Source organism: Trichosurus vulpecula, chromosome 8 (genome assembly GCF_011100635.1).
Source record: "Trichosurus vulpecula isolate mTriVul1 chromosome 8, mTriVul1.pri, whole genome shotgun sequence".
NCBI lineage: Eukaryota > Metazoa > Chordata > Mammalia > Diprotodontia > Phalangeridae > Trichosurus > Trichosurus vulpecula.
The window spans coordinates 119783829-119810448 of NC_050580.1; the positions used below are offsets into that span (position 1 = coordinate 119783829).

The window sequence follows — 26620 nt, forward strand, 5'->3', positions numbered from 1 at the left end:
TAGAAAACAAACTATTTGAATAAGTCTTAGGGTTACAACAAGGATTCAATTGCATAGGAATACATTTCACTATAAGGGATCCCTTCAAAGCAAACTAACTCTACTCTTCCTTTTAATCTTGTAAATCTGTCATTGCTTACCCATCACTATAAAGAACAGATACACATACAAAATAACTAGAGAGAAGGCTTCTCTATTCCCCATCTCGATTTCAGAAGTTTCATGAGATGGAGTTGATTTAACATTAACAAGATTTAAGTTGGCATGGTAACTGTAAGACAGATTCTTTCAGTTCTAAATCCATACTCATTCTTTTTATGCTGTGGTGAAAAAAGCAAAGAGCAAACACACTTCTATTTCAAATAAATTCCATTATCAAGAAAAACACAAAAAGGTTGCCTCTTGTAGACTCCCCCTAAAATGTCCCTATGTTATTGGGACAACAATCAATTTACTTTATTTCTTACATTACGATTTCATAAACCAATTACAGTTTGGCATGCTGTCAGTATCATTAGCTGAGCACAGTCCTCATTTTGTGGCCTTTCAAACAGGTTGTTTAATGTTTGCCTATGTTAACAATTACATTTTAGTGCAGGGGTATCATGGAAAGGGTTTCCTCTTAACTCCTATTGTATTTGTGAATTATACCAACAAAAGCTGCATGGATTTTTTAAAGCTAAAAGGTACTTCTGAGATTATCAGGTCCAGTCCCTTTTAGATAAGGAAACTGAGGCTCAGATTAGTTAAGTTACTTAAGCAAGGTCAGATAGACAGACACAGCTGTACTTTCTCCCTAAACAGATAGTAGGTTTTTTGAGGACAGAGATTATAGGGTAATTTTATTTGTTGTTGAGTAGTTTTAGTCATGGTCCAACTCTCTGTAACCCCATTTGGGGTTTTCTTGACAAAGATACTGGAGTGGTTTGTCATTTCCTTCTCCAACTCATTTTACAAATGAGGAAAGTGAGGCAAACAAGGTTAAGTGACTTGCCCAGAGTCACATGACTAGTATCTGAGGCCACATTTGAACTCAGGTCCTCCTGATTCCAGGGCTGACACTCTATCCACTATGCCACCTAGCTGCCCTTTATAGGGTAATACTGCTTAACATTTAGCACAGATCCTTAAACACAGTAGGCACTCAAATGCTTAATTTTGATGATTACCACTAAAGATGAAGATGTCACTATAAAGTCGTTCTTCAAAGAGAAAGAGAAAATTAGACATTTTGAGATATGGCTGATGTGTGAATTTTGTTTTGTTTTGCTTATCTGTACTTACTTGTTATAATGGAAGGCAATTTATATGAGGGGAGGACTTGTATACCAGGAGTTGGTGGGGGCAGAGGATAGGGATGCAGAAAAGAAAGATAACACCATGAATGTTACAGACATGTTCAGGAGGATCATGAACAAACAGGGCAGTGTTAGTCATGTAAAACTTAATTTGTACTTAATAAAAAAATGTATACATGATATTCTTTGTTTCATATATGATTTTCTTTTTCCACCCAAACTGCTCTCCCTAAAATTACTAATGATTTCTTAGTTGCCAAATCCAAAAACCTTTTCCCTATCTTCATTCTCCTTGATCTCAGTGCAGCCTTTGATGCTATTGATCATTCAATACTCGATACTCTCCTCTCTCTAGGTTTTTGGGGCACCACTCTCTCCTGGTTCTCCTCCTACCTATGTGACTGCTCCTTCTCTGTCACTTTTGCTAGTTCCTCTCTCTTACTGTAGGAGTCATTCAGGGTTCTCTCCTGGACTTCTTTGCTTCTCCCTCTATCTACTGTTTCACTTGATGATCCCATTAGCTCCCATATGCTCTCTACACTGATGATTCTCAAATCTATCTTCCCTGTACCAAACTTTGCTGACCTCCAATCTCTCATCTACTGCCTATTGGATGTTTCAAATGGTATATTCAGTAGACACCTGAAACTTACTGTTAAAAACAGAACTTTTTATCTTCCCCCCTAAAACTTCCCCTCCTAGCTTCCTATTACTTTAGAGGGCAATACCATCCTCCTAGTCCCTCAGACTTTGTCGAACTTAGGAATCATCCTGGACTCCTCACTCTCTCTCACTCCCCATATACAATCTGTTGCCAAGGCCGGTTAATTTCACCTTTGCAACATACATGCCTCCTTCTCTCTCCTGACAATGCTAGTGAAGGTCCTCACTGCCTCACACACCTGGACTAATGCAACAGCCTGCTGGTGGGTCTGCCGGCTTCAATCTCTCTCCACTCCAATCCATCCTCCAGGCAGCCACTCAACTGATTTTCCTAAAACACAACACCAATCACGTCCCCTCCCTGCCAATTCAATAAACTCCAGTGGCTTCTTATTGCCTCCAGAATCAAATACAAAATGCTCTGTTTGGCATTCAAAGTCGTTCATAACCTAGCCCCTTCTTTTCTTTCCGGTCTTCTTATGCCATAATTCCTGACACCTTCTCTCAGATCTAGTGACACCGGCTTTCTGGCTGATCCATGAGAAAGACATTCCACCTCTCACCTCCAGACATTTTCATTGGCGACTGTTTCCTATGCCTGAAACACTCTCCCTCCTCCTCTATGACTACTAACGTCCTGGTTTCCTTTAAATCTCAACTAAAATCCCATCTTTTATTAGAAGCCTTCCCCAACCGTTTAATTCTAGTGCCTTCACTTTGTTAATTGTTTTACATTTGTATATATTTGTTTGCATGTTGTCTCCCCCATTTGACCATAAGTTCATTGAGGATCAAAGACTGTCTTTTGCTTCTTTCGGTATCTCCAGCACTTAGCACAGTATCTTATACATACTAGGTGCTTAATAAACATTTACTGAATGGCAACATTCATGTTTGTTGATGAATATTGGTGTTTTTCTAATCAAAGTCTCATTATCCTCTTTCCTATCACTACCTAACTTCTCTGCGCTAGTAGCAGAAACATATCAAAACTCTACAGGAAGCACTAGTTACAACTGGCTGGTCTTCCTTCCCCTAGGATAAGAGCTGTGTAAGATTCAAACTTGAAACTAAATTCAACAAATATTTATTAGGCCCCTACTATACACTGAGAGAGAGGTATTTTTAGATAAGAAACAGTCCTTGGCCTCATGGAGTTTATTATTTATTGGTAAGATATAATATACATAAGCTAATACAATGAAAAATAATACATGGTAAATGTATTACTGAGGTACAAAATGCTAAGTAAAATTTCAAGAGAAAACCTTTGATTGGGAAGAATAGAGGAAGCTTCCTAGAGAAGATGCCGTCTGAGTTGAATTTGATGGATTGCAATTCAAAAAAGGGAAGAAGAGAGAATTCTACGAATTACACTAGGAAAAGTACAGAAGAAGCACAGGGCATGTATTGTGAAAAACAAGCACCCTAAGATGGCTAAAGCACAGAGAATCAGTATGATTGGAAAAGATGGCACTAAATTATGGGAAATTAAAAAAAAATCAAAATGCCACCTTTAAGTCATCTTCAAATCATCCTTCTTTTCTTTTTTGGAGGAAGGCAGGGCAATTGGGGTTAAATGACTTGCCCAAGGTCACACAGCTAGTGAGTGTGTCAAGCATCTTCAGCTGGATTTTAGCTCTGGTTCTCCTGACTCCAAGGCCAGTGTTCTACTCACTGCTCCACCTAGCTGCCCCTAAATGCCTTCCCTTATATGCCTTTCTTAAATAAATAAGTAGCTACCACTCTAAATGATCCTTCAATAAGATATAATGCTGGAAAAGGGTGGATTTTAAAAGCTATAGATTCCATTTGACTTTGGCTCTAATTAGTTTTTTGGTGTTTGGAAGTTCTTTTGTAAACTTGGGTTGGATGGGGGTGCGGGAATAGAGTAGAAAATGTCAAAGACTATGTGCAGGTGGTATAAATTTAATCTGTATTTAATGTTATCATAGAAAAGCCACTGTATGGTAGAAATAACATTTCTTGGAGTTAGAGAGCCTGTATTTGAATTCCAGGTTCACTATGGTTAACAACTGTATAATCCTGGCCAAGTCGCTTAACATTATGGGCCTCAGTTACCTCATCCATAAAATCAAGAGGCTGGACTGGTCTCTAAAGTCCCTTCTAACTATAAATTCTATGTTACTATATGCCAGCAACTTGTCCCTGTCCTCACTCTGCAGTTTAGAGGGAGGAAAAGCAAGGGGAAAGTAATAGAGAATTAAGCAGATCATTAGAGTTTTTACATGTAAACTTATTGAAGAAAGCTATCATGTGTTCTAAGTATACCACCTACCACAATGTTAATGACTTTAGGATTCTTGGCCAGGTAGCAGACCTGTTAGGTTAGGTTAAACAGACTCTTGGGCTCCTTTTACTTAGTTCTTACTCATTATCTCTTATATCACAGTGACAAATCTCCCTTCCTTACTTGATTAAAAATTCCTTGAGACTAGAATCTGTGTTGAGTCTATCTTTGTATTCCTTTTAAAGCCTTGCTGTACATAGTTAAGAGTGTAAAAGAGGTTTGCTGAACTACATTAATTCTAAGGTCCCTTCTAGCTATCATCTCAAAAAATGAGATTATTTGTAAAGCACTTAGCACAGTGCTTGGCCTGTCTTGGCTCTAGACACTTATTTCCCTGCCTATTTCTAAATCTGTGATAGTGATCATCTGATGATATTGATATTGACCAAAAAAAAAAGGTATTCTAGACAGATTAAATTGGTGGTAAATTTTAGGATGAAATGGAGAGGTATAGAGAAACAAAGTATGTTGTCACAGTAATCTAGGCATAAGATGATCAAGAGACACCAGAGACATTTTAAAGGAAGACATAAATAGGAGGAGCCGACATCAAGCAGACAAGATGAATGATTTTATAGAAGAGTAAAGAAGAAAAATAAGAAAAGTTTTAAATATGAATGACCAGAAAAATGGTGATTTTATTAACAGAAATAAGAAAAGGAGGAAGGGGAGTCAGTTTAGAAGGGTAAATGACTAATTTTAGTTGATCACAGAACATTCAAAGGAACACAACCAGAAGGCAGTTAGAAATACAGGGCACTAGAATCATTAGAATGGAGGCATAGTTAAAGAAGTTATACTCTCTATTCTATGATCTTTGACCAGTATCACAACTTATTTCCTACGGTTTTTTTTTTTTAAACTAAAATCCCTTCTTTGTATGTGTGTGGGGAATGAGAATTGGCTCTAGTTTGTGGACCTAGGTGGAAACCCCCATCTCTGATGCTTACTACCTGTGTGACTTTGGTCTCAGTTTCTTTATTTTTAAAATTATGGAACTAGACTAAATGGCCTTTGATGTCCCTTCCAACTCTAAATCAATGATCCTCTAGTATAACAATTTAAATTGAAAAAAAGAAATCAATGGTTAAAGAGGGGAAAAAACTATCTACCTTGAATACAAAGTACAAAATTTCTTCAGGAGAGAAACAAAGGAATCTTATCTCTTCCTACCACCCATATTGGTATATTTAAAATTTTAATTTCATATATTATGAGCAAAATTATTAAGTTGGTGTTAAAATAAGAAACAAGGTCTCAATATTGTGATATTTATAGCCATACAAAGATCAATTAACATGTGCAGGGCTTTATGGAACAAGGTACCTAAAATCTGTTCATCATAGCATGATCCCTATTTAGTTGTGAGAGAATCAAATGGAACAAGTTTTATCCAATGTTCATTTTATTATTATTTCAATTATAGGGGTTTTAGTTGACAGAATTATAATTAAAATATAAAACCTAGCAAGTAACTGATTTTAAAGAATTTTATTCAGTATTTCTCAAAGTATTAAATAAGATTTCACTGTTACCATCTAAAAATCTAAAATGGAGAAACAAAAAAATGGGATACCTTTTATTGAATTCTCTGAATTCTTTTGGTTTAAAAAACTAGCTCTTTGTAAATGACTGTTAAGGAGTTCTTTTTGTGTTAATGATTTGGCAAGTAGCAGATACACCTGTTAGGATAGTAAAATGATTTGATATCAATAAAGTTTATCACAAAACCTTGAAAATGCAAGATAGATCTGAGTTAAATGGTATTATGGGAGGATTTTTTATTTTGTTTTAAAGTAAGGCCATGCCTGAGATTTCTTGGCCAACTTTAAGAAAAGACAGCTGTAATTGTAGCTTTTTGAGGATAACCCCATTAGCGTAAGGTGACCAGATGTTCTAAATGGGTTTCACCCTCTTGTCCCCAGGGGCCATCCATCCCAGATTCTGTTCTGGATCAGGTTTCTAGCTCTTGTCAGAAGTCACCTATGCATTCCCTAAAAAGCTGATTAGAAAGGATGTAAAAAGAGATGACTCGCAAAGTGATTAAAGGTAGTGATTTTCCTTCCTAAAATTGAGAGCTAAACAATTTAAGGAACCAAAGCATAAGTTCACCTAAAATAAATAAATTAGCCCAGTGCTATATAAAAATAGCATAACTTTGGGGTGCTCAATAGTATAAGCAAAAATTGCAGAAAGGATCCCTTTGCCATGTGTAAACTACAAAATAACTTTTCTTCCCATATTCGTTTCCCTGAAACCCCACTAATGAAAGTGTTACTTGTATGGCATTTAAATCTATAAAGTAAGAAAAGAGAAGCATCAGGTAGGAATTGCCTCCTTTAAGGCTTACTCACTCTTCTTATGACCTTTTATCAGCAGAGTTTATCTTCAGCAAATAAGATAACTTGGCAAATGGCCAAATTTTAGTTCCCAAATAACCAATAAGTTACTTTGAATATTCCTATTAGTATTACCCTTGAGAGAGCTCTGCCTGATCACTGTGAAATGATAGTTAACCCCAAAGGCACCACTCTCTAAAATCAACTCTAGTCCCGCACTATTAAATGCAGTTACACAGAAGCCAGCTGTCACAAACCATTTATCAAGGAAAGCATAACAGTTATTCTTCTGATCCTTTTCTCCTTCCCCACTTCTACTTCATTAAGCAGCCTTCCCGTTCCACACTGGTGATCTGAAATATGATCATTTTACATATGACTTTTCAAAGACAGTCTCAATTTTCCCTATAGGATGGAATACAAAGTCCTCTATAGGTTGAGTATGTCCATGAAAACTGACTATGAGCAGTAACAATATTCTGTAAGTTCTTCTTAATACTAAAATAAGGCACTTTTCATATATTCCAGAGTCCAAAATATCTTCCACTGTAGTCACATCATTCCCAACTTACGGGTTTTCCATAACATGTCTATAAATTATGGAAAGAGGAAGTTTTAAAAATCGAGAAAGATTAAAATATGCTGTGCATTTATTCACACATCTAAAATTCTATTTCATATTTTTCATTTCCACTGAAAATAAACAGAGGAGTTTAGGAAGTAATGGTATAAATAAGCACACTTGGTTTTTTTTTTTTGTAATTTATCTCCCTTGCTATCTTTGTCTCCCTTTCTGTGTGATTATGACTGTCTCCAGTTTCTCTTTTATTGTTTCTGCTTTTTCCTCTCTCTGCCATTCCCTTCTGCATCCTGTTTCTTCCCCAGTACCTATGTCACAGAAATCAGTGAAGGACTGGAATGTTCCTAATATGTTCATAAAGGAAACACATGCAAAAATTAGCAACAAATCTTCATGTACATGTTTTTTTTTCCCTCCTCTTGGCTTTTATAATAAGCTTCTCACTAGCTGTCCCAATTCTCATTTCTCTCCAATGAATTAAAAATGTTGAAGCTAAAATAAATTTCTGCCTGCTTTCATTATTCTTTCCTTCTGTCTTCCATGTTTAATTATCTTTACTTTCCATTAACCAAGTCTCACATTCAAATGCCACAAGCAAAAAACTGTAACCATCTGAAGCTGTTTAGGAGAAAAAAATTCCCCATTATGTACTTCAGTGGAATGGTAAGGCAGAAAGAGCACTGTAAATGAAATCAAAGGACCTGGGTTTCAGGTTGTGTAACATCAGGTGAGTGAGTCACTTTACTTCTCTGGGCCTCAGTTTTTCCATCTGTAACAGGGAGAGGTTAAACAGACAGTCTCTTCTAGCTAGCTATACATTCTATGCCCTTTTGATAACATTGTGATTAATCCTGAACAGAGGACAAAATCCTTTACTTCTACCCACACACTAAGTGCTAGCATCTAAGAATGTTTTCCTAGGCAGATTTTTTTAAAGCATTTGAATAGTAATAACAAAATTTGGTTTTACAAAGTGGTCTCTCTACAAACATCCTCCAACATATACTTGAAATATATGTATAAAGTTATCATTTAACCTCACCGTTTAGCTATTAGTCAAATCAAATGTAAAATACGTCATAACCTTCAGAGCTCTCCCATTCTGCTTACATTCTGAACTCTTCTTTCTATGCCAACTTAGTTTCCTTTGTAAACCCACTTGGAAAGAGATCTGAACTATGGGGTCCAAAGATCTGGATACGAGTCCAGGCTCTATTGTTTACCAGCTCAAACACTGGACAAGTTCTTTAATCTCCCTAAGCCACAATTTCTTCATCAATAAATTGAGGCAAATAATATTTCAACTGTCTACCTGTGAGGTAAACACAGGTTGTTAGGATCAAATAGGTTAATGTAAAATACTTTGTAACCAAACACAAACCTAAGACACTTTTTCATCTTCAAGTCAACTTTATACATCCTCTACTCTTACTCCACCTGTTCTTGTCAACTCCATTTTTAATTTTTTATTTCATCAAAACTGTTCAGACTTCATTTGCTTCCCTAATCAGTCTCTACTTGTGATTAGGTAGTTCAATAATATGCTGGCTACCATTTTAGAATCTCTCAAACACCCCTCGATGCTGACCAACCCCCAAACTCTGTATAATTTCCCAATGTATCTAATATTGCTAGATAAAGTTACAAAAATGTGCCAATTATAAAGTTACTATGATTTAACATGCTATAACACTTCATTTTTAATACTAACATTGATACCAATTAATACCAATATGACTGAGTTATAGCACACTATATACCTAGAACACAGTGACATGTTTTTTCATTCATTCATTCATCATTTATTCATTCATTCCCTACTATTTCCAAAGAAATGAAACTGAAAATAGCCTAGGCAAGGGAGAGTGATGGGTGTAAGCTAGTTGCCAACACATTAGAAATAAGACATTTATCTCCTTTATAAAGGAGATTAAAAAAAAGTAAAGGAAGTCATCAAAAAAAGTACATGAAAAAAAGATGGGCTAGTCAAGTGGTAAGAATGAAAAGTAACCTTTAGGCAGTAAATTTTACGTACTCCACCAGTAGGCTCTTGATGTCAAGAGAGTGATAGCTATGCCTAGCAGTACACTGGGCAGACAACCTGTGACAAACTTATGGGAAGAAGACATGGGCAAGAATAGAACTGATAAGCAGATGGCTGCAATCTGCATCTGCATCACTGAAGGGAATATCCATAAAAATGAGATCAAAGATAAATTTGAGTATTCAAGTATTCACCTCTACATTTACCTAAACTTTTAGAGTTACAAAGTGCTTTCCCATTCATTTTCTAATTTGATTTTCCGTGAGGTAGGTAAGATGAGTATTATTATATGTATTTTACAGCTAAGGAAACTGACGGTTTTGTGACTGTCCCAAATTATACCACTAGTACGTAAGATGTGAGTCTTGAATTTAGGTCTTCTAGCTACAAATCTGCACACATTTCACTGTAACTAGTATGTTAAAGATTCTCAATTCCATATATTCTACAATCCTTTTATTCATCTCATAAACTCTGTTAGCATTGCCACAAAGGCTACTTCTAAATCTTATCATTCACTACATGCAAAGCACTGTCCGATCCTCAGGTGAAGATACGAAGCTTGGATACGACAGGACCCTGGCCATCATGGTGCTTACAGGCAACGACGACTGTTTTACTGGAGATACACATCATCACTTCTAAGTTCTCTCACCTCTTCTTCCCTTCACCCCAAGATTTTTCAATCACTTCTCTTTCTTTGCTTCTAACTCTGAAGTACCCCTCCTTGCTAAATGTAAATCAAGAGATGTAAGTATTTAATGAAGGAAAAGGCCTAAACAATTGTGACACTCAACATAGGCATTAGATTTCCCCAATGAAGAGAAAAGTAAACATCAGATCATAAATGAAGAATGGAAAGGGACCTCAGAGACTCTCTACAGCCCAATCCACCCCAGGTTACAAAGGTAGCAAGCATAAGAGTGAGGATTTATACCCAAGTCCTTGGACTCCCAGTTGTGCTCTTTCCACTGTACCATACATGATGAAAACAAAACCAAAGGAGGCAGTGCAGTATAATATATGGGGAAGTTGGAGTCAGAGGACCTTAATCCAATTCCTGTGTGACTCATCTAACCTTTCTGGCCTTCACCACTTTACCTCTTTAGGAATCACTTTCCTCCTCTGCAAAATGAAGGAACTGAACTAACTATTCACTCACTAAAAACTCTTCCAATCTGAGATCAGTGATCTTATGATTCCAACAATTTACTGCACACATAAAAATACTAAAACACAAAGACAAAGACTGAAAAGGAAGAGATGGCACAAAATCATTATGCTTCAGGAAACTTTAAAACGGCAAGAATTGCAATCATGATCTCAGATAGGTAACAATAAAAACTGACAAAGTCAAAAGAGACAAACAGGAAAACTGTTGTGCTTAAAGGCTCCATAGACCACATATATATACACATATACACGAAATGCGTCAACACCAATCACAGCGGCTGAGTGCGGTATAGCTAAAAAAAAAAAAAAAAGCACTAGCTCTGTAGTTGGAGGACATAACTTCAAAGATGACTGATGCTTACTACCCATGTTACTGTGAGCAAGTTGTTTAACCTCCAGAGCTTCAAGTTCCTTGTATGTAAAATAAGGGGGTGGGGAGGGTGGGAGGTTGACGAAATGAGCTCTGAGGTCACTTCTGGCTCTAGAGATCTATGATTCCATGCAGTTCTTAGAAGCTACCAAGAAGTAGGTCTCTTTAATATTCCTGTCTCTAACTGGATAACTCCAATGGAAAGGTAAGCAAGAAGGAAAATATAAAATGGAATGAATTGTTGGAAGAACTAGATTTAATTGACTTATGGTTATTTCTAAATGGAAATGTTAAAGAGTAAACATTCTCAGCATCCCATAGCACCTTTACGAAAAGAAAATATGCAAAAATCATAAAAGAATATTAAAAGGTAGATAAAATAAATACATGTTACAGACCATAATGCAAAGAAATGAAGGTCATAAATGGTAGAGAGACCTAAAAAGAGACTAAAAGTGACAATATACTGAATGATTGATGGGCCAAAGAACAAACCATAGAAACAATAACTATGCTAAAGACAACACCCTAACAGCGTACCAAAATTCATTGGATGCACGTAAAATATCCTCAGAGCTAAATCTTTCTCTCTTGAAAATTATATTGACAAATAGTGAGGGTCAATGCATTAAATATGTAATTAATAAGATCAGAAAATAATTTGCAACTCTAATTCTAAACTCTTACTAATTAGCAAAACATTAGCAACTCTAAAAACTAAAAAATACTGAAAATTAGATAAACTCAAAAATTGCGGCCAGATAATTGATCGTTAAAAGAGCTTTTAGTCAACTTAATTTAAAAAAAAGCAAAATTAAAATAAAAAAATAAAAAATGACTATATTAAATTCACAGAGTACAAGTAAAATGAATTATCTAACTACACAATCATACACCGGCAAAACCAAAAATACAAAGGTAATTGATGAGTATTACCAAAAAATATCTAAAGTAACAAAACAAGAAATAGATATCCTAACCCAATCTCATAAAAATAAGTTGAACAAGCTTGGGAAACCCTGGGCGATATGGATTTAGAAGTTAATTATATCAAACATTCAAAGAGCAATTAATACTGATGTTACAAAAATTTTTTCAAAAGTAGAAACAAAAGGCACTATACCAAACTCTTTTTAAGAGGCAAATATGGTCCTGACACCTAAACTAGGGAGAAACAAAGCAGAGAATGAGAAAAATAAACTCACTAAAGAACATAGATGAAAAAATGTAAATAAAAGTATAAACCTACAGTAATTTATCTACAAAATAATTCACTATGACTAAGATGTTTGCATACCAGGAATGTAAGAATAGTTCAAAAATTAGGAAAAGAATTAGTATAATTAATCACATAAATATAATGAAAAAAATTTCAAGAGATGAAAAAGTCTGACAAAATAAATTTACTCACTCACTCAATCATTCATTCTATAGCATTTATCAAGTGTCTATTGTGTACCAAGCATGGAGATAGGAGCTGTAAATGCAAGACAATGATTAAACTGTCCCTGTCCTCAAGGAAGTTCATTCCATTCAAAGGAAACAATCTGTAGGTAGGAAATTAAATATGAAATAGCTACAAAGTATTTTATGGTACAAATCCTAAAATGCATAGGCAAGAAAGGGCCATTTTTAATGCGAGGAAAAGCATGTGTTTATAACTAATATTTTTTGCAATGGGGAAACATGAAAATCTTTCCCTGAATGAACATGGATAGTCTGTTCTGCTCACATTTATGACATAGTTCTAAGAATGCTAACTATATACCAATATGACAACTAAATAATAGTTAACATATGTATAGCACACACTACGCTAATTACTTCAAATTATTATTTCATTTCATTCTTACAAAAATCCTGGGACACAGGTACCAATTATTATCTCCATTTTACAGATGAGGAAACTGAAGCAAACAGTGTGATTTGCCCTGGGTCACAAAGTTGATAGCTGTCTAAGGTTAGATTTGAACTCACATTTCGCTGACTCCAGACCCTGCATTCTATCCACTGTGTTATTTAGCTATCTCAAATTGAAGGCATAAACACTGGCAAAAAGAAGGTAAAATTATCTCTATTTGTAGATTATATGATGGTGATCTAAGAAAATCCCAGAGAATAAGTGAAGAAACTAACTGAGATAATTAATAATGTCATCAAGGAACTAAAATATGAAATAAATGCATAAAAATCATCAGCATTTCTAAGCAGAATTAACAAAAACTTTGGAATAATCAACAAATTTATTAAGGGCCTCCATGCCAATCAGGACACAAAGACAAAAATAAGGCAGTCTTACATTTACATTTACATTACAAACTTACATTTTTTTTTCCTAAGGGGATGTTTACAACTAAGTAAATACTTGGTCTATGCAAAAACAAAAACAAAATATATATATATATATAGTGATTTTTTAGTGGAGGGTAAGAATTAGGAAAAACCAAAAAAAAAAAACCCTCTTCCAAGAGGCCTGTTAAGGTGAGCCTTAAAGAGAATAAAGGACACCAACATGCAGAGCTGAGGAAGGTGAACATTTCAAGCATGAAGGATAGCTTGTGCAAAGACATGGAAAAGGGAGATAAAATGTCACTTTTGGAGAAGGGCAAATAGGACGGTTTGGCTTGAGCAAAGTTAGTGCACAACGGAGAGTAATTTGTTATCAGTCTGTAACACGGATAAATTAGCCATCTCCATTAGCAATAGTCTCATATCTCTCCAGTCTTTTGTAGCTAATCTTAAAAAGAACATTTACAATAACAGCTTCAACTTCCTTTCCTCACACTTGCTTAACTTCTACAGCCCAGCTGCAGACCTCATCATTCCACCAAAACTACTCTCTCCAAAGGTACTAACAATCTCTTAATTGTCAAATCTAATGGCCTTTTCTCTATCCTCATTCTTCTTAACCTCTTTATAGGGTCTAACACTGTCAGGCACCCTCTTTCTGAAACTCTCTTCTCTAGGTTTTCAGTCCACTCTCTTCTGGTTCTCTTCCTACCTGTCTGACTGTTCCTTCTCAGTCTACTTTGCTGAATCTTCATCCAGGTCATGCACACTCACCCTGGGCACTCTTTTTTATACATACCATCTCACTTGATCTCATCAGCTCCCATGGGTTCGATTATCATCTATGCAGATGATTCTCAAATCTATTTGGCCAGTGCTAAGCTCTCTACTGACCTTTGATATCACATCTTCAACTGAACATCTCAAACTCAGTGTCTAGCATTCAAAATGCCCAAAACTGAATTCATCTTCCCTCTTCAAACCCAACCTTCCTCTTAACTTCCCTATTACTCTCTGGTGTACCACTATCCTCCCAGTCACCCAGGCTTACAACCTAGATCTCACCCTTGACCCCTCACTGTCTCTCATTCCTCCCTCCCCCCAATATCCAATCCCTTGCCAAGCCCTGTCGATTTTACTTTCAAACATCCCTTGCATTCTCTTGCTTCTGTCCTCTGACTCTGCTACCACTTGGTACAGGGCCTCATCACTTCACACCTGGACTATTACAACAGCCTGCTGATTAGTCTCCCTGACACAAGCCTCTCCCCAATTCAGTCCATCCACCACTCAGCTGTCAGTGATCTTCCAAAAGCTGATACCGGTCTGACCACGTCACTCTCCTATTCAATAATTCTAGTGGCTCCCTATCATGTCCAAAATAAAGTGTAAAATCCTCTGTTTGGCATTCAAAGCCCTTTATAACCTGTCTACTACCCGACCTTTCCAGTCTTTTAATACCTTACACTCTCCCACCCACCATGTACTCTGCAATCTAGGGACACTGGCCTCCTTGCTGGTCTTCACACAAGACTAGTCTCCACTCCTGGCATTTTCCCTCTATGTCCCCCCAGGCCTGGAATGCTCTCCCTCCTCATTCTCTACTTCCTGGCTTCCTTCAAATCCATCTAAAATTCCACCTTTTACAAGAAGCCTTTCTTTGATCCCTTCTCACTGTTTATTTCCAATTTATCTCACTTAAAACTTATTTGTACATGGCTGTTTGCAAGTTGTCTCCTCAAGTAGACTGTGACTTGTTCTTTTTCCTTTCTTTGTATTCCCAGTGCTTACCACAGGGTTTGGCAGGGTGTCCACTTCTTCATGACTCAATTGACCATACCATACTGTATGTATGGGGTTTTCTTGGGAAAGATACTGGAATGGTTTGCCATTTCCTTCTGCAGTTAATGAAGGCAAACAGAGGTTAAGTGACTTGCCCAGGGTCACAAAGCTAGTAAGTGTGTGAGGCCAGATTTGAACTCTGGTATTCCTGATTCCTGGCTCCGAGCCCTATCCACTAAGCCATCTAGCTGCCCTATGTATCTGGCACACAGCAGGTACTTTAAATGTTTACTGACTGACTGAAATGCCAAACAAAGGCATTTATATTTTATTCTAAAGGCAGTGGTGAGCCACTGAGGTTGTTTTTGAGCAGAGGAATGATATGATCAGACTTGTGCTTTAGTAATAGCAATTTGACACAGGGGCAGCTAGATGGCGCAGTGAGTAGAGCATCGGCCCTTGAGTTAGGAGGACCTGAGTTCAAATATGACCTCAGACACTTGACACACTAGCTATGTGACCTTGGGCAAGACACTTAGCCCCAACTGCCCTGCCTTCCCCCTTCCAAAAACAAAACAAACAAAAACCAAAACAAAAATCAATTTTTGACACCTGGTAGGAGAAGCGTGTTAGCCTGGAGTAGGAGGTCCAATCAGGAGACCATTACAACAGTCTGGGTGAGATGGGATGAGGAACTGACCCAGAATGACTGTGGTATAAGAAAAGGGGAAAGATGAAAGAGATGCTGAGATCGAGGAATGAGGAAGACTTGGCAACTAACTGGATACAGAGGGTGAAGGAGAGCAAATACTGGAGAAGGAATACTTGCTGACTCATTTTTCCCCCCATTCCTTGGCCCTCGCATCCAATTAGTTCCTAAGTTACACATATTCCTAATGCATAAGTATTTCTGTATTTATCTCCTACTGCCTCTACCCACTGTCAACACCCTACCTCTGGCCTTTGTTACCTAAAACTATATTTTAATGCTTGGAGTTCAAACATGATTTTGTTTGTCTTCTTTTTATGTGGGGTAACTGAGATCCTGAGAGATTAAATGATTAACCAAAAGGAGCTACTCATTTCCAAGTAAGTACTTTTTCTAAGATACTGTCTTCCAACTTTTTGCCTGGACTACCAACAATATGGATTGTAGCAAGTTGGCACGGTGGATAGAGTGCCAGGCATGAAGTCCAAAAGACTCTTCTTCCTGAGTTCAAATCTGTCCTCAGACACTTACTAGCTGTGTGACCCTGGGCAGATCACTTATTTAACTATCCCTCTTTGCCTCAGTTCCTCCTCTGCAAAATGAGCTGGAAGAAGAAACGGCAAACTACTCCAGTATCTTTGCCAAAAAACCCCCAAATGAGGTCATGAAGAGTTGGACTGCCTGAAATGACTGAACTACAACACAACGAGGGGACTGGAAACCACATCTAGAGCAGGGCTTCTTAAACATTTTCCACTCCTGCCCTTTTCACAGCTTTTGTAGGTGCTTCAGTTGTCCTTTCATGGCCTGAGGGCATGAACGGTGCAAAGTGAGCACAAAGCTACAGAGAAGCAGTGAACTTGGTCAAGCTCTGCCAGAAACACCTGAGTTTCATTACGTGTTGATTTTTAATTAATTTTTGGTTGTTGTGTGTTCAGAAACCTTTTGCTGTTACCAGATTTTTTGCCACCCCATATGGGGTCAAGACCACAGTTTAAGAATCGATGATAAGAGTACTGTATCCAGTTATGAGAATGATACCTTAGGAAGTACATTAAGAACCTAGAGCACATCCAAAAGAAGGCAATAAAGAAGTTTGAAGTCACTACACAACAAAAATTGGTTGAAGAGACATGGGATATTTTGCCAAGACCAAGGAGAAATGTGATCACTGACTTCAAGGGTAGATAGTCACGTGAAATAAGATAGTGTTTTGCTTAATCTCAGAGATCAAAACTAGGAACAAAGGATGGAAGTTGCAAAGATGCAAATTTCAGGTTGATAAAATAAAAAATTTTCTATTGATAAAAGAGTTGTACAAAAGTAGAAAGAGATGCCTTAGGAGGGGATGGGTTTTCCCAACACTAAAGATCTAGAAGCAGAGACTGGATGACTACTTAATATACAGGTGATTCTTGTTCAGTTATGAGTTGAACCTACATTATCTCTAAGTATCTCGGGGTTGGAAGAACTTTATTTCCTGATTTTTCCTAAACAATTTCTAAACTGATCTAACAATCTTATAATCTCTTCGCTTTCAATACATACAAACTTATTTTTACTAAGCTGGTTCCTACTCAAAAAGTTTGAGGGTTCCTCAATGTCTATAAAATAAAAATTTCCTAGCCTGGCTTTTAGATATTTCCAAACTTTGGATCCACCCACCTTTCTAGCCTTACCTTAGCTACCCATCTCCCTAAACATGGCTAGTTCTCAAACACGTTTTCTAGCTACCATCATTCTTGCTATTTTCTCTGCCCTCCTTATTTTATCTGTAAAAATCCTACCCACCTTTCAAGCTCTAGATAGAATGCCACCTCCTCCATTAAGCCTTTGCTCTGGTCCACCCATCTGGAAGTGCTCTCCTCACTCTGAAATCCTTTAGCACTCTTTCTCCCTTTCTCACAGCACTTATCAGTTTACCCTATATTATACTTACCTGTATACAGTTTATAATACATATCCTACCCATTGTAGAGCAAATAAACTCATGGAGGGCAGGGTTTTTTTTTTTAATTTTTTTATCTCCAGCACCTATCAGTGTCTTGAATATAGCAAGCACTTAAGAAACATCTGTAAAACTGATTTCTGTTGCATTATAGTTCTTCATGTACTTCCCTTCAATCTCTTTCTGCAACTATTCCCCACACGTCTTTATACTTTATTTGTAATACCTTTGTCTAAGAGCATTATCTCTAACTGTACAGGAAGTAACAATATGCATATTCCTACTATTATTTCCAACTAATACTGGTTCTTAGTGGGCCAAATTTCACACAGCTACTTTTAAAAACTCCACAGTATATGATTATTGCATGCCATATCATTAATGTAAAATATACATTTAAGATAAAAGGAAATGTGAAGCACTGTGATGAAATGTTCAATACAATATCTGAGCTTTGCAAAGTAAGACCTATGAGTTAAAACTTTTGTTTTGACTAGTTCTACCACTTAAGCATTAAAATCTGGTAATAAAATAAGGTCTAATTCATTTTGTAAAGGTTTGGCTTAGTAAATAATTTTATTTACCTACTTCATCCAACAAATATTGATTGCCTACACTTTGCAAGATGCTATGAAAAACATCACAAAATCCCTGCTCTCCAGGGAGGCATTTGATGAGGATGCTATTCTAACTGAGAATATGATATATTTAAATAACTGCAAACAAGGAAATGTATTTAGGCAGTATAGTGCAAGGGAAAGATTTAGAATATGATTGATTTAGAATGTGACTGCCACATACCTGTGTATCTGTGGGCAAGTCAATTCACCTCTCTGGCCTGTTTCCTAATCGGTAACAAGAGGTTTGACTTGAGGATATACTTTAAGGTCCCTTCCAGTTCCTTAACATGCTGTGACACTTTGACTGACTCCTTGAATCCCAAGGGTTAGATAACCATCACCTTCATACCTTTGTACAAGCCTCTCCCTCTACCACTAATATACTCTCAGCTAGAAACAACTACAATTCCCTATCTTCCTACAAAACTTAGAGAAGACTTATTCTGATTTGTCTCCTCAAGTTTCTAATGCCCTCCCCCTTCAAATTACTCTGTATCTATTTGAGATGATATATTTGGTGTTTACTTTTCCTGTTGTTTCTGCCCAACTGAATATAAGATCCCTGAGGACAGGAACTGTATCATTTTTGTCTTTGTGTCTTCGGAACCCAGTACAGTGTCTAGCACACAGAAAGATCTTAAAATCTGCAAAATGAAGTTAACTTATTAAAAAATGCCATGTGAGTGTTATAGAAAATAACTGCAAGTAGAAGGGATATGACTTTTGGTTCAGTTGGTGGGGAAGATTTTCTGGAGGAAACGAGATTTCAGTTGTGTAGAGGAATAGTTCAGATTACCAATGGCAGAAATGTAAGCAAATAGAGGTGAAAAAGTGTAAGGCATATTCCAGATGTGGTAACCCAACTTGGTTGAAGTGGAGGGATTGTGTAAGATAACAATGAAAAATAGTACTTGAAAGGTAGGATGGACCAGATTAACTTGATGGTTCATGCTGTAAGGATAAGTGAAATGTACATCAAATAGATAACCCCTTAAGTATACCAATGCCTGAGCCCTCCTTGAATCTCTAAGTATTTTATATACATTACTTTAGACAATGAACTATATTTGTGATAAAGGATTCAGTAGAAGGGAAGAGACTAAGTATGGGAAATGAAGGGGACTTGCTTAAAGCTTATAAACCAAGACATGGGTAAAACTGGGCATAAACTTTTGGAAAAGTAACCTTATATCCAAAATGGTGTGAAATTGAAAAATTGTCAATTATTTCACTGTAACTAGCCCTTACTTACATAATATCTTCAATAATGATCAGGTGTGTCAAGCAGGAAACTACAAACCCTCAATTTACTCACATGGCTTTTTATTACTTGTAGGTTGTATCTAACTTGGCTATATGTGATATAAATACATCTGAATCATTTCAAAAACCCTATAATCCAAATGATTACATCACATTCAGGATTTAAGGTTCTTCCTTATGTCACACTGTCATCAAGAACATGAGTAAGCAGCAGATGTTAAATATGAGGGCACACACTTCCTTATTGAGAAACTATTTCATTTATCCAGGGATGCAAAGGGTCATTCATAAACACACGTCTATACAAAAAACAACAATAATATATAAATCTTAACAAAATCCAATCTCAAATAAAGGCCAAATAGCAGGAATAGCAATCTAATTCTGTACTTATATACAATAAACAGCCCTTTTCACATACAGAATTCAGGGCCCAAAAAGATACCATGTCATTAATCTTCACCTGAGGCCTGAGGTTGAGTGGAAAATACATTGATGATATTTTACCGATGATGAAACTGGGCCATGAAGAGGTAAAGTAATTTATCCCACTTATAGATATGGCCTAGACAAAAATAAAACCCAAGTTCCCTGCCAGTTCTAAATACTAATCAATGTCTTTTCTTATCACAGATGTGAAAGCTAGTTGAAGGACACAAGATTCCCCACCCAATAACATCAAATTCACACACAATCTGGATTAACGATTGAAGACTATAGAAGGTGACAGAATGACTAATCAATTTATCACCATCTCTTGGACACAGTGGGCTTCAGGGAACCACCAGTATGCCAAGCTTCACCAGAAAGGGATACTTCAAGGACGTGGAAGGCAGTTCGTTAGATTTCCATTTACCATTTGATTCGAAGCTCTCTTCTATGATTGCCGGGAAAGAGATAAACTTTTTTTTTTGGGGGGGGGGGGGGGAGTTGCTTCAGTACCTTCTCCTAAGAATCAACCATAAAACGATTTTATTCAGACCTACTCTCCAAATATCACTCACTATATTCTGCAACCTTAGGTTAACAGCCACAAGAGCACTGTCTAAGCAAACCTGATGAGAATCTAATAAGTAGCCCTACATTGTGTCAAAGCAAGCAATCCTTTGAGTTTAGATCTGTCCAAGAACCTCGAGGAGTTTTGTTTCTAAGACTGGAGCTAGAGGGGAAAAGAATAATAATAAATTTGGTCACAAGCCCCCTTCCCCCTCAGCACCTGAAGGGAAGAAGCTAAGGTCACCTCTCCCTCCATCCTTCTCCCAGCCCACAAGTGTCTAGACAGACGCCCCCTCTTCCTTCAGCACCTGGAGGAGGATCCACGGAATCCTCGTCCCAGCCCCGGTGGGGGGCGGGAAGGGAGGAATGAGGAGGCACCAGCTCTGGCCCGCGGTTTTTTGTCTGTACGGAACGGCCGATTCCTGACCCGACCCGCTCAGGGAATGCCCAAACCCCGCTAGCCCAGGCCCCTGGGGGCCGACCGACGGCTCACCGGGTTCGCAGGGCCTGCCAGGCGGCGTCGATGTCGGCGTAGAGGTTCTTCTCCGAGGGCTTGCCCGAGCTGACGCCGTAGCCCGAGTAGTCGTAGGAGAAGATGTTGCAGTTGATGCGGGAGCCGAGGCCGATGTAGAAGCTGCACATCTGGCCCAGGTCCACGGCGTTGCCGTGCGAGAAGAGCAGCGTGTAGCGACTGCTGGGCGCGCAGCGGACGAACATGCAGCCCAGCCGGTTGTCGCGGGCGGTGCGGGAGAAGAAGACCTCGACGGCGTCCAGCTCGCGCTGGGAGTACTGCCAGTCCGCCCGCTCGCTCAGGTGCAGGCTGCACGCCCCGGGCGCTGCGGCAGCTGCCGCCGCCGCCGCCTCCTCGGACGGCTGCTGCTGCTGCGGCTGCGGCTGCTGCTGCGGCGGTGCCGGAGCCTGGGCCGGGGGCTGCTCCCCGCGCTGCTCCGGGGCCAGCACGGTGTAGGTGGGCTCGGGAGGCAGGAAGGCGAGCTTGGCGGCGATGCGGCTGGGGCAGGGCGGGCAGCAGAAGAGCCAGCACAGCTCGCCGAGGGAGAAGCCGTTCATCCTGGGGCCTGGTTCGGGCATCGGGACGGACGGCCGCCCGCCAGCCCGCTCGGCGGAGGGGGAGGGGGCGGAGGACAGGGGTGGCTGGAGCCCGGGGGAGGAGGGCGGAGGCGGGGCCCGCCCGACTGCTCGGCCCGGCCCGGCCCGACCTGCCGCGGCGCGGCGCCGGAGGGAGGTCACCAGCAGCGGCCCCGCGGCGGGCGCATGGCGCCGGCGCCTCAGGCCCGGGAGCGGGAGCAGCCCCAGCAGCACACAAAGCGGGAGGAGGCGGCGGCGGCGGCAGCGGCCATGGCCGGCTTATCTTCACACACCCCAACCCCCTTCACTCACACTCACTCACACAAACACACACTCACTCACACACACCCCCTTCCCAACGCCGCCACCGCCGCCACAACTTCCGGGTTAGGCTGCGGCCGCTACTGTATCTACCCCCCAGGAGCCCCGGAGCCAGCCCACCTAAGCCGGCCGAGAGGCGCTGCTGCTGCGGCGGCAGCCCCGACCCGGGGCGGGGCGGGGCCCGGCGTCTCGTGGCGGGGCCGCGGCCCCGTGCGCCGGCGGGAGCGGGAGCGCGAGCGCGGAGGGACCGCAGCCTCGTCCCGCAGGAGCCTGCGCGCTGCCCGAGGCATCCTGGGGGATCGGAGCGCGCGCCCAAGACTGACCGGGGGTGGGGGTGAGCACCGGGGGGAGCTCCGCTTGGCCCCCTCCCGCCAAAAACCTCGAAGGCTCGGCTTCCGAAGGCCGCGTGTCCGGAGGGCTGGAGGGGGTGGGGTGGGAATGAGGGTGCCTGAGGATTGTGGACGCGAAGGAGGCTTTGTCCACCCAGAATACAACTCCTGAAAGATCGGGCGGGGAGGGCACGGGTAGCATGAATTAGTGGGATTAGTGGGAAGGAGCCCGGTGCGCAGAGCCCTGGGTCCGGATTCTGGAAGACTTGAGTTGAGATATGGCCTCAGACGCTTCCCGTCCGTGTGACCCTGAGCAAGTCACTTAACCTGTTTCCCTTAATCCATTGGAGAAGGAAGTGGCAAACCACTCCAGTATCTGTCAGGAAAACCCCACGGACAGTACTGTCCCACTCTAGGTGCGTGGAGTCACGGAGAGCAGGACAGGACTGAAAAACAAAACGGAAAGAGACCTCCTAGATTACCTAGTCCAACTCCTTTGTTTTAGATGAGGAAGCTGAGACCCAGAGATCTTAAGTGATTGGCTGAACATCACATTAGCAAATGGGGATTAACACTGCAACACAGACTTAGAGCTGGGAGTTATCTCTGGGCCCCCCATCTCATTTTACATTTTACAGATGAGGAAACCAAGGCCCACAAAGCTTAACAGTCAATACTTGAACTCCAGTCAAAAAATCCAGGAGCTGACAGTGACCTCAGAGGTCATCTAGAGATCAATCCTCTAATTTTGTGGATGGGGAAACTGAGGCCTGGAGGTCAAACTTGTTGTCTAACAAGTGACAAAGTCAGGATTAGAATTATGATCCATGATATTTAAGCCAGAAGGTATCTCTGAAGACATTTAATTCAACCTCTCTTTTCATGAAGAGGAAAATGAATTACAGAGAGGTAGAGACTTAACCAAAGTCATACAGGTAATGAATATCCAAGCTGTGATTCAGACTGGCTGGAGTTTTCCGATCACCACCCTCCCTTCCTTGTCAAAACTAGGGCTCCGTTGTACCAGAACTCTAAAGACATAAAAAGTCATCTCCTTTCTCTATTTTCCAGTAAAGAATTGAGGCCCAGAGGAGATTTGCCCAGGTTCATGTAAGTAGTAGAAGTAGGGCCTGGACTCCAAATCCAGCACTCTTTGTACTGTTTCCAGTTACCACCACCACCACCCCCCACCCTCCACCCTCCACCCCCCACTCCCCGCCAAAAAAAGAGAGTACAATGTGGAGCCTTATACTCATGACTGAGCAAGCCAAGCAACTTAAGAGTTCCTTTCAATACATCATACTGCCTTTCTATGAACCAAAAACTTGACCTGTCTTCCTCTCCCTAAGACATAACACACTACCTCTTACTAATTTACAGGGATACATACCTCTTCTTAACTGCTGTTAGTGGAAGAGAGAGGGGATAAAAATGAATTCTTACTTTATGAGAAATTAGAAAGGTTTTTTTTTTCTCTTCAGTCATAGGATTATGTTTTGTAGTACATATGTTGACATCTAGTGTATCCCAATCTGCATAAAAACAACAGAATTTTGCTGTATATGATGATTTGCCAAGTCTCAAGTCTGTAGTAACTAAGACTAGTTTACTATAATATTGTTATCCACCTGCTTTTCTGGGTTTTTTTTTGTATCTAACATTTCTAAATATGGTTTTCATTGTTAAACATAATTTTGTAACCTTTTGTGTAATCTGAGTCTGCTCTAAATATTAATAGCAGGCTTATACTTTTTTTTTTAATGTGACCATCCATGCTTTGAAACTTTCTGTGTTCTTGTTGCCAACATGAGGCCTTCAACACTTCCTTCTTTCACTGAGCTGGCAACCCAGTTCTCTTTCAGGAATTGACAGGAGGCACTGTGCCCAGTTACAAAGTCAGGGCAGTTAGGGACAGTGAAATTGGCAGGATCATCACAGCTGGGGGGGAGGGGAAATGAAAGAAAACACAGGTGTCCAAAAGGGAAATTGGCTTTTATGTTGTCATTTGATAATCTAGTTCTGTTGACAGGAAAATACAACTGGAGCCCTTTAAATACAAATTAACTTGCAACTACCATTTGTGGTTACCTGAAAAAGTTGGGAAAACGTCAACAACCCAAACCCTACTTCTTCACTAATACCATAGATTTAAAGGTTCTCTCTTGTGATATAGTTCAACCTCTTGATTTTACAGAAGAAGAAACTGAAGCCCAGACTGGTTAAACTTGCCCGAAATCATGTGTCACTCAAGAAATGCCTTTAAAATATCTCACCATAGAATTAAATTTAAAAGGGACTTAGAGATTATCTGGTCTAGCCCCTCCAACTATGATTAAAGAAAGAAAAGATTAGTAAGAACTATTTAGGTCTAGTTATAAGGATATTTGTATCTGGTAAACTCATTTTTTTTTAGGTCACAGTATTGAACTAATATAATAGTATTGATCTGTTTACAAGTTTAAATTTTTTAAATTTTAATATACATCACCTAAGTTCCCCACCCCCATCACCTCTCTTAGAAAAACCATTCTATATAACAAAAAGGGGTTTTTTGTTTTTTAAATCAAGAAAAATGTTATATGTTTTGCCTACTGTTAGGTTTCTGAAAATGTGATGCAATGTGGAATAGCAGGAAGGGCATAGAAACAGTTTTGGAGAACTAGGTTCTAATCTTTACTCTGCCAGTAACTATCCATGTGACCTTGAGCAAATTGTGACCCGTGAGTCTCGCTTATCTGGTGGGTCAAATGAGAAAACTGGACTAAAATCAACAACTATCTTTTTTCTTTTCAATACAAAAAGCATTTATTGAGTCAACTATGTGCAAGGCACTTGATGTTCTAAATTTCCAGCTCTAAAATCCCATGATTCTCTGTAATTCCAGAAACACATTTAAAGTTCTAAATGTTTTCTTATCTTACATTTGTTTAATAGCAAATACTCTGCATCTCTTGTAATAAGAGACTTATCTGTTGTACACTAATGTATATGGTACAACATTCTGATGTTTGTGTCTTTCTCATATGTTTTTACATTTTTAGGTAACTTGATTCTCAGTGCAAATAGAGGAACAACTCAAAGCAATAGATATCCATTTATGTAAAGTGCACCTTTGATTATATGACCTTGCAATCAATAATATTAAAAAAAATTATGAAGCTGGATTGGGGAAAAGTGATCTAATTGCCCCATATAATCATTGTTTCGCACATTTCCACTTACCCAGATTTACTACCTTGGTGTCCACCTCCTCACACTTGCCCCACATATACAATCAGGTATCCAATTTTGTCTTTCCTATCTGTACAACATACCTCATCTCTATGCCCTTCTTTCTACTCACACATTCACCATGCTGGTTCAGGCCCTCATCACTGCTCATCTCAACCATTGAGATAACTTTCTTGTAGGTATCTTCTCCTCAAGCTTCTCTTCACACCAGTCCAATCTACCACAGGGCAGCTTAAATGATTTTCTTAAAGCACAAATCTAACCATGTGACACCCCCCTCCCGCACCTCCATGTTCAAACTCCTTTGGCTCTTTATCATTTCTAGGATCAAATATAAACTCTAATGGTATTTAAAGCTTTTCACAATTTGGCCCCTCCCTACTTTTCCAGTTTTCTTAAACATATACTCCCTTCCATGAGTCTACAATCTAGGCAAACTGGTCTATTTGCTGTGCCTCACGTGTGACACTCCATCTCACTTCTTTTGCTTTAGCTGTCCCGTATGCCTGGAATACTATCTATTCTCACCTCCGCCTTTTCAAATCCTGATTTTCTTCAAAATTTGGTTCAAGTACCACCTTCTCCATGAAGCCTTTCCTGATCTGCCTAGTCCATTGATAGAGTAATGGGACCGGGACCCTGAATTTTCCCATACATTTCAGCAACCCAGTCCCAAGTGGCTCCCCTGAGACTTCTGGCCTTTCCCAGCCCAACTAGCTACTCAATGGTCCTTTTGCTGTGGGTCCCTGGCCCAGCCCAGACCATTTAACTCCTTTCACTATCCCCCCACCTGGCCCACCCCAGGCTATTTACCACTCCTTAATCCTATCTAAATCTTCTCACTGTCTTTTTTTTTGCATAAAAGTATCAATCTCACCCCCATCAAGGCCTAGATTCACTAGGAATCTTGCCGGCTCCTATTAGCATTACAATAAACCTTGCTACTTTGACTGAAAGGCTTGAGTGCTAGAATTCTTTCCAGGGAGACTTGCCCTGTACTCTTACATTTCTGGATTCCCAGCAACCCCAAACCTCATCATTATCATCATGGCTTCTTCTTCTAACTATCTTGTTATTCATCATATATATTCTCATACATACTTTTCTATGAGCATGTTGTCTCTCCTACTAGACTATAAATATTTTGAAAGTAGTTACTGTTTCACTTTTGTCTCTATCTCCAGTATGTAGCACAGTACTTTGCACATAATAGGCATTTAATAAGTGCTTAATGATTACCTGACTGATTCTATTCTGTTCTGGATATG

At 39.5% G+C, this 26620-nt stretch overlaps 1 protein-coding gene across 2 annotated transcripts in view; it reads right to left on the minus strand.

The window, feature by feature from the left end:
* ABHD17C (abhydrolase domain containing 17C, depalmitoylase) overlaps window positions 1-21511 on the minus strand; it is an 81367-nt gene extending 59856 nt beyond the window's left edge. For both annotated transcript variants that reach the window (XM_036737204.1, XM_036737203.1), the window contains exon 1: window positions 20879-21511. In XM_036737204.1, the coding sequence (XP_036593099.1) occupies window positions 20879-21474 (596 nt within the window). In that variant the 5' untranslated portion in view covers window positions 21475-21511. The remainder of the gene's footprint in view (window positions 1-20878) is intronic.
* Window positions 21512-26620: the final 5109 nt, after the last annotated feature.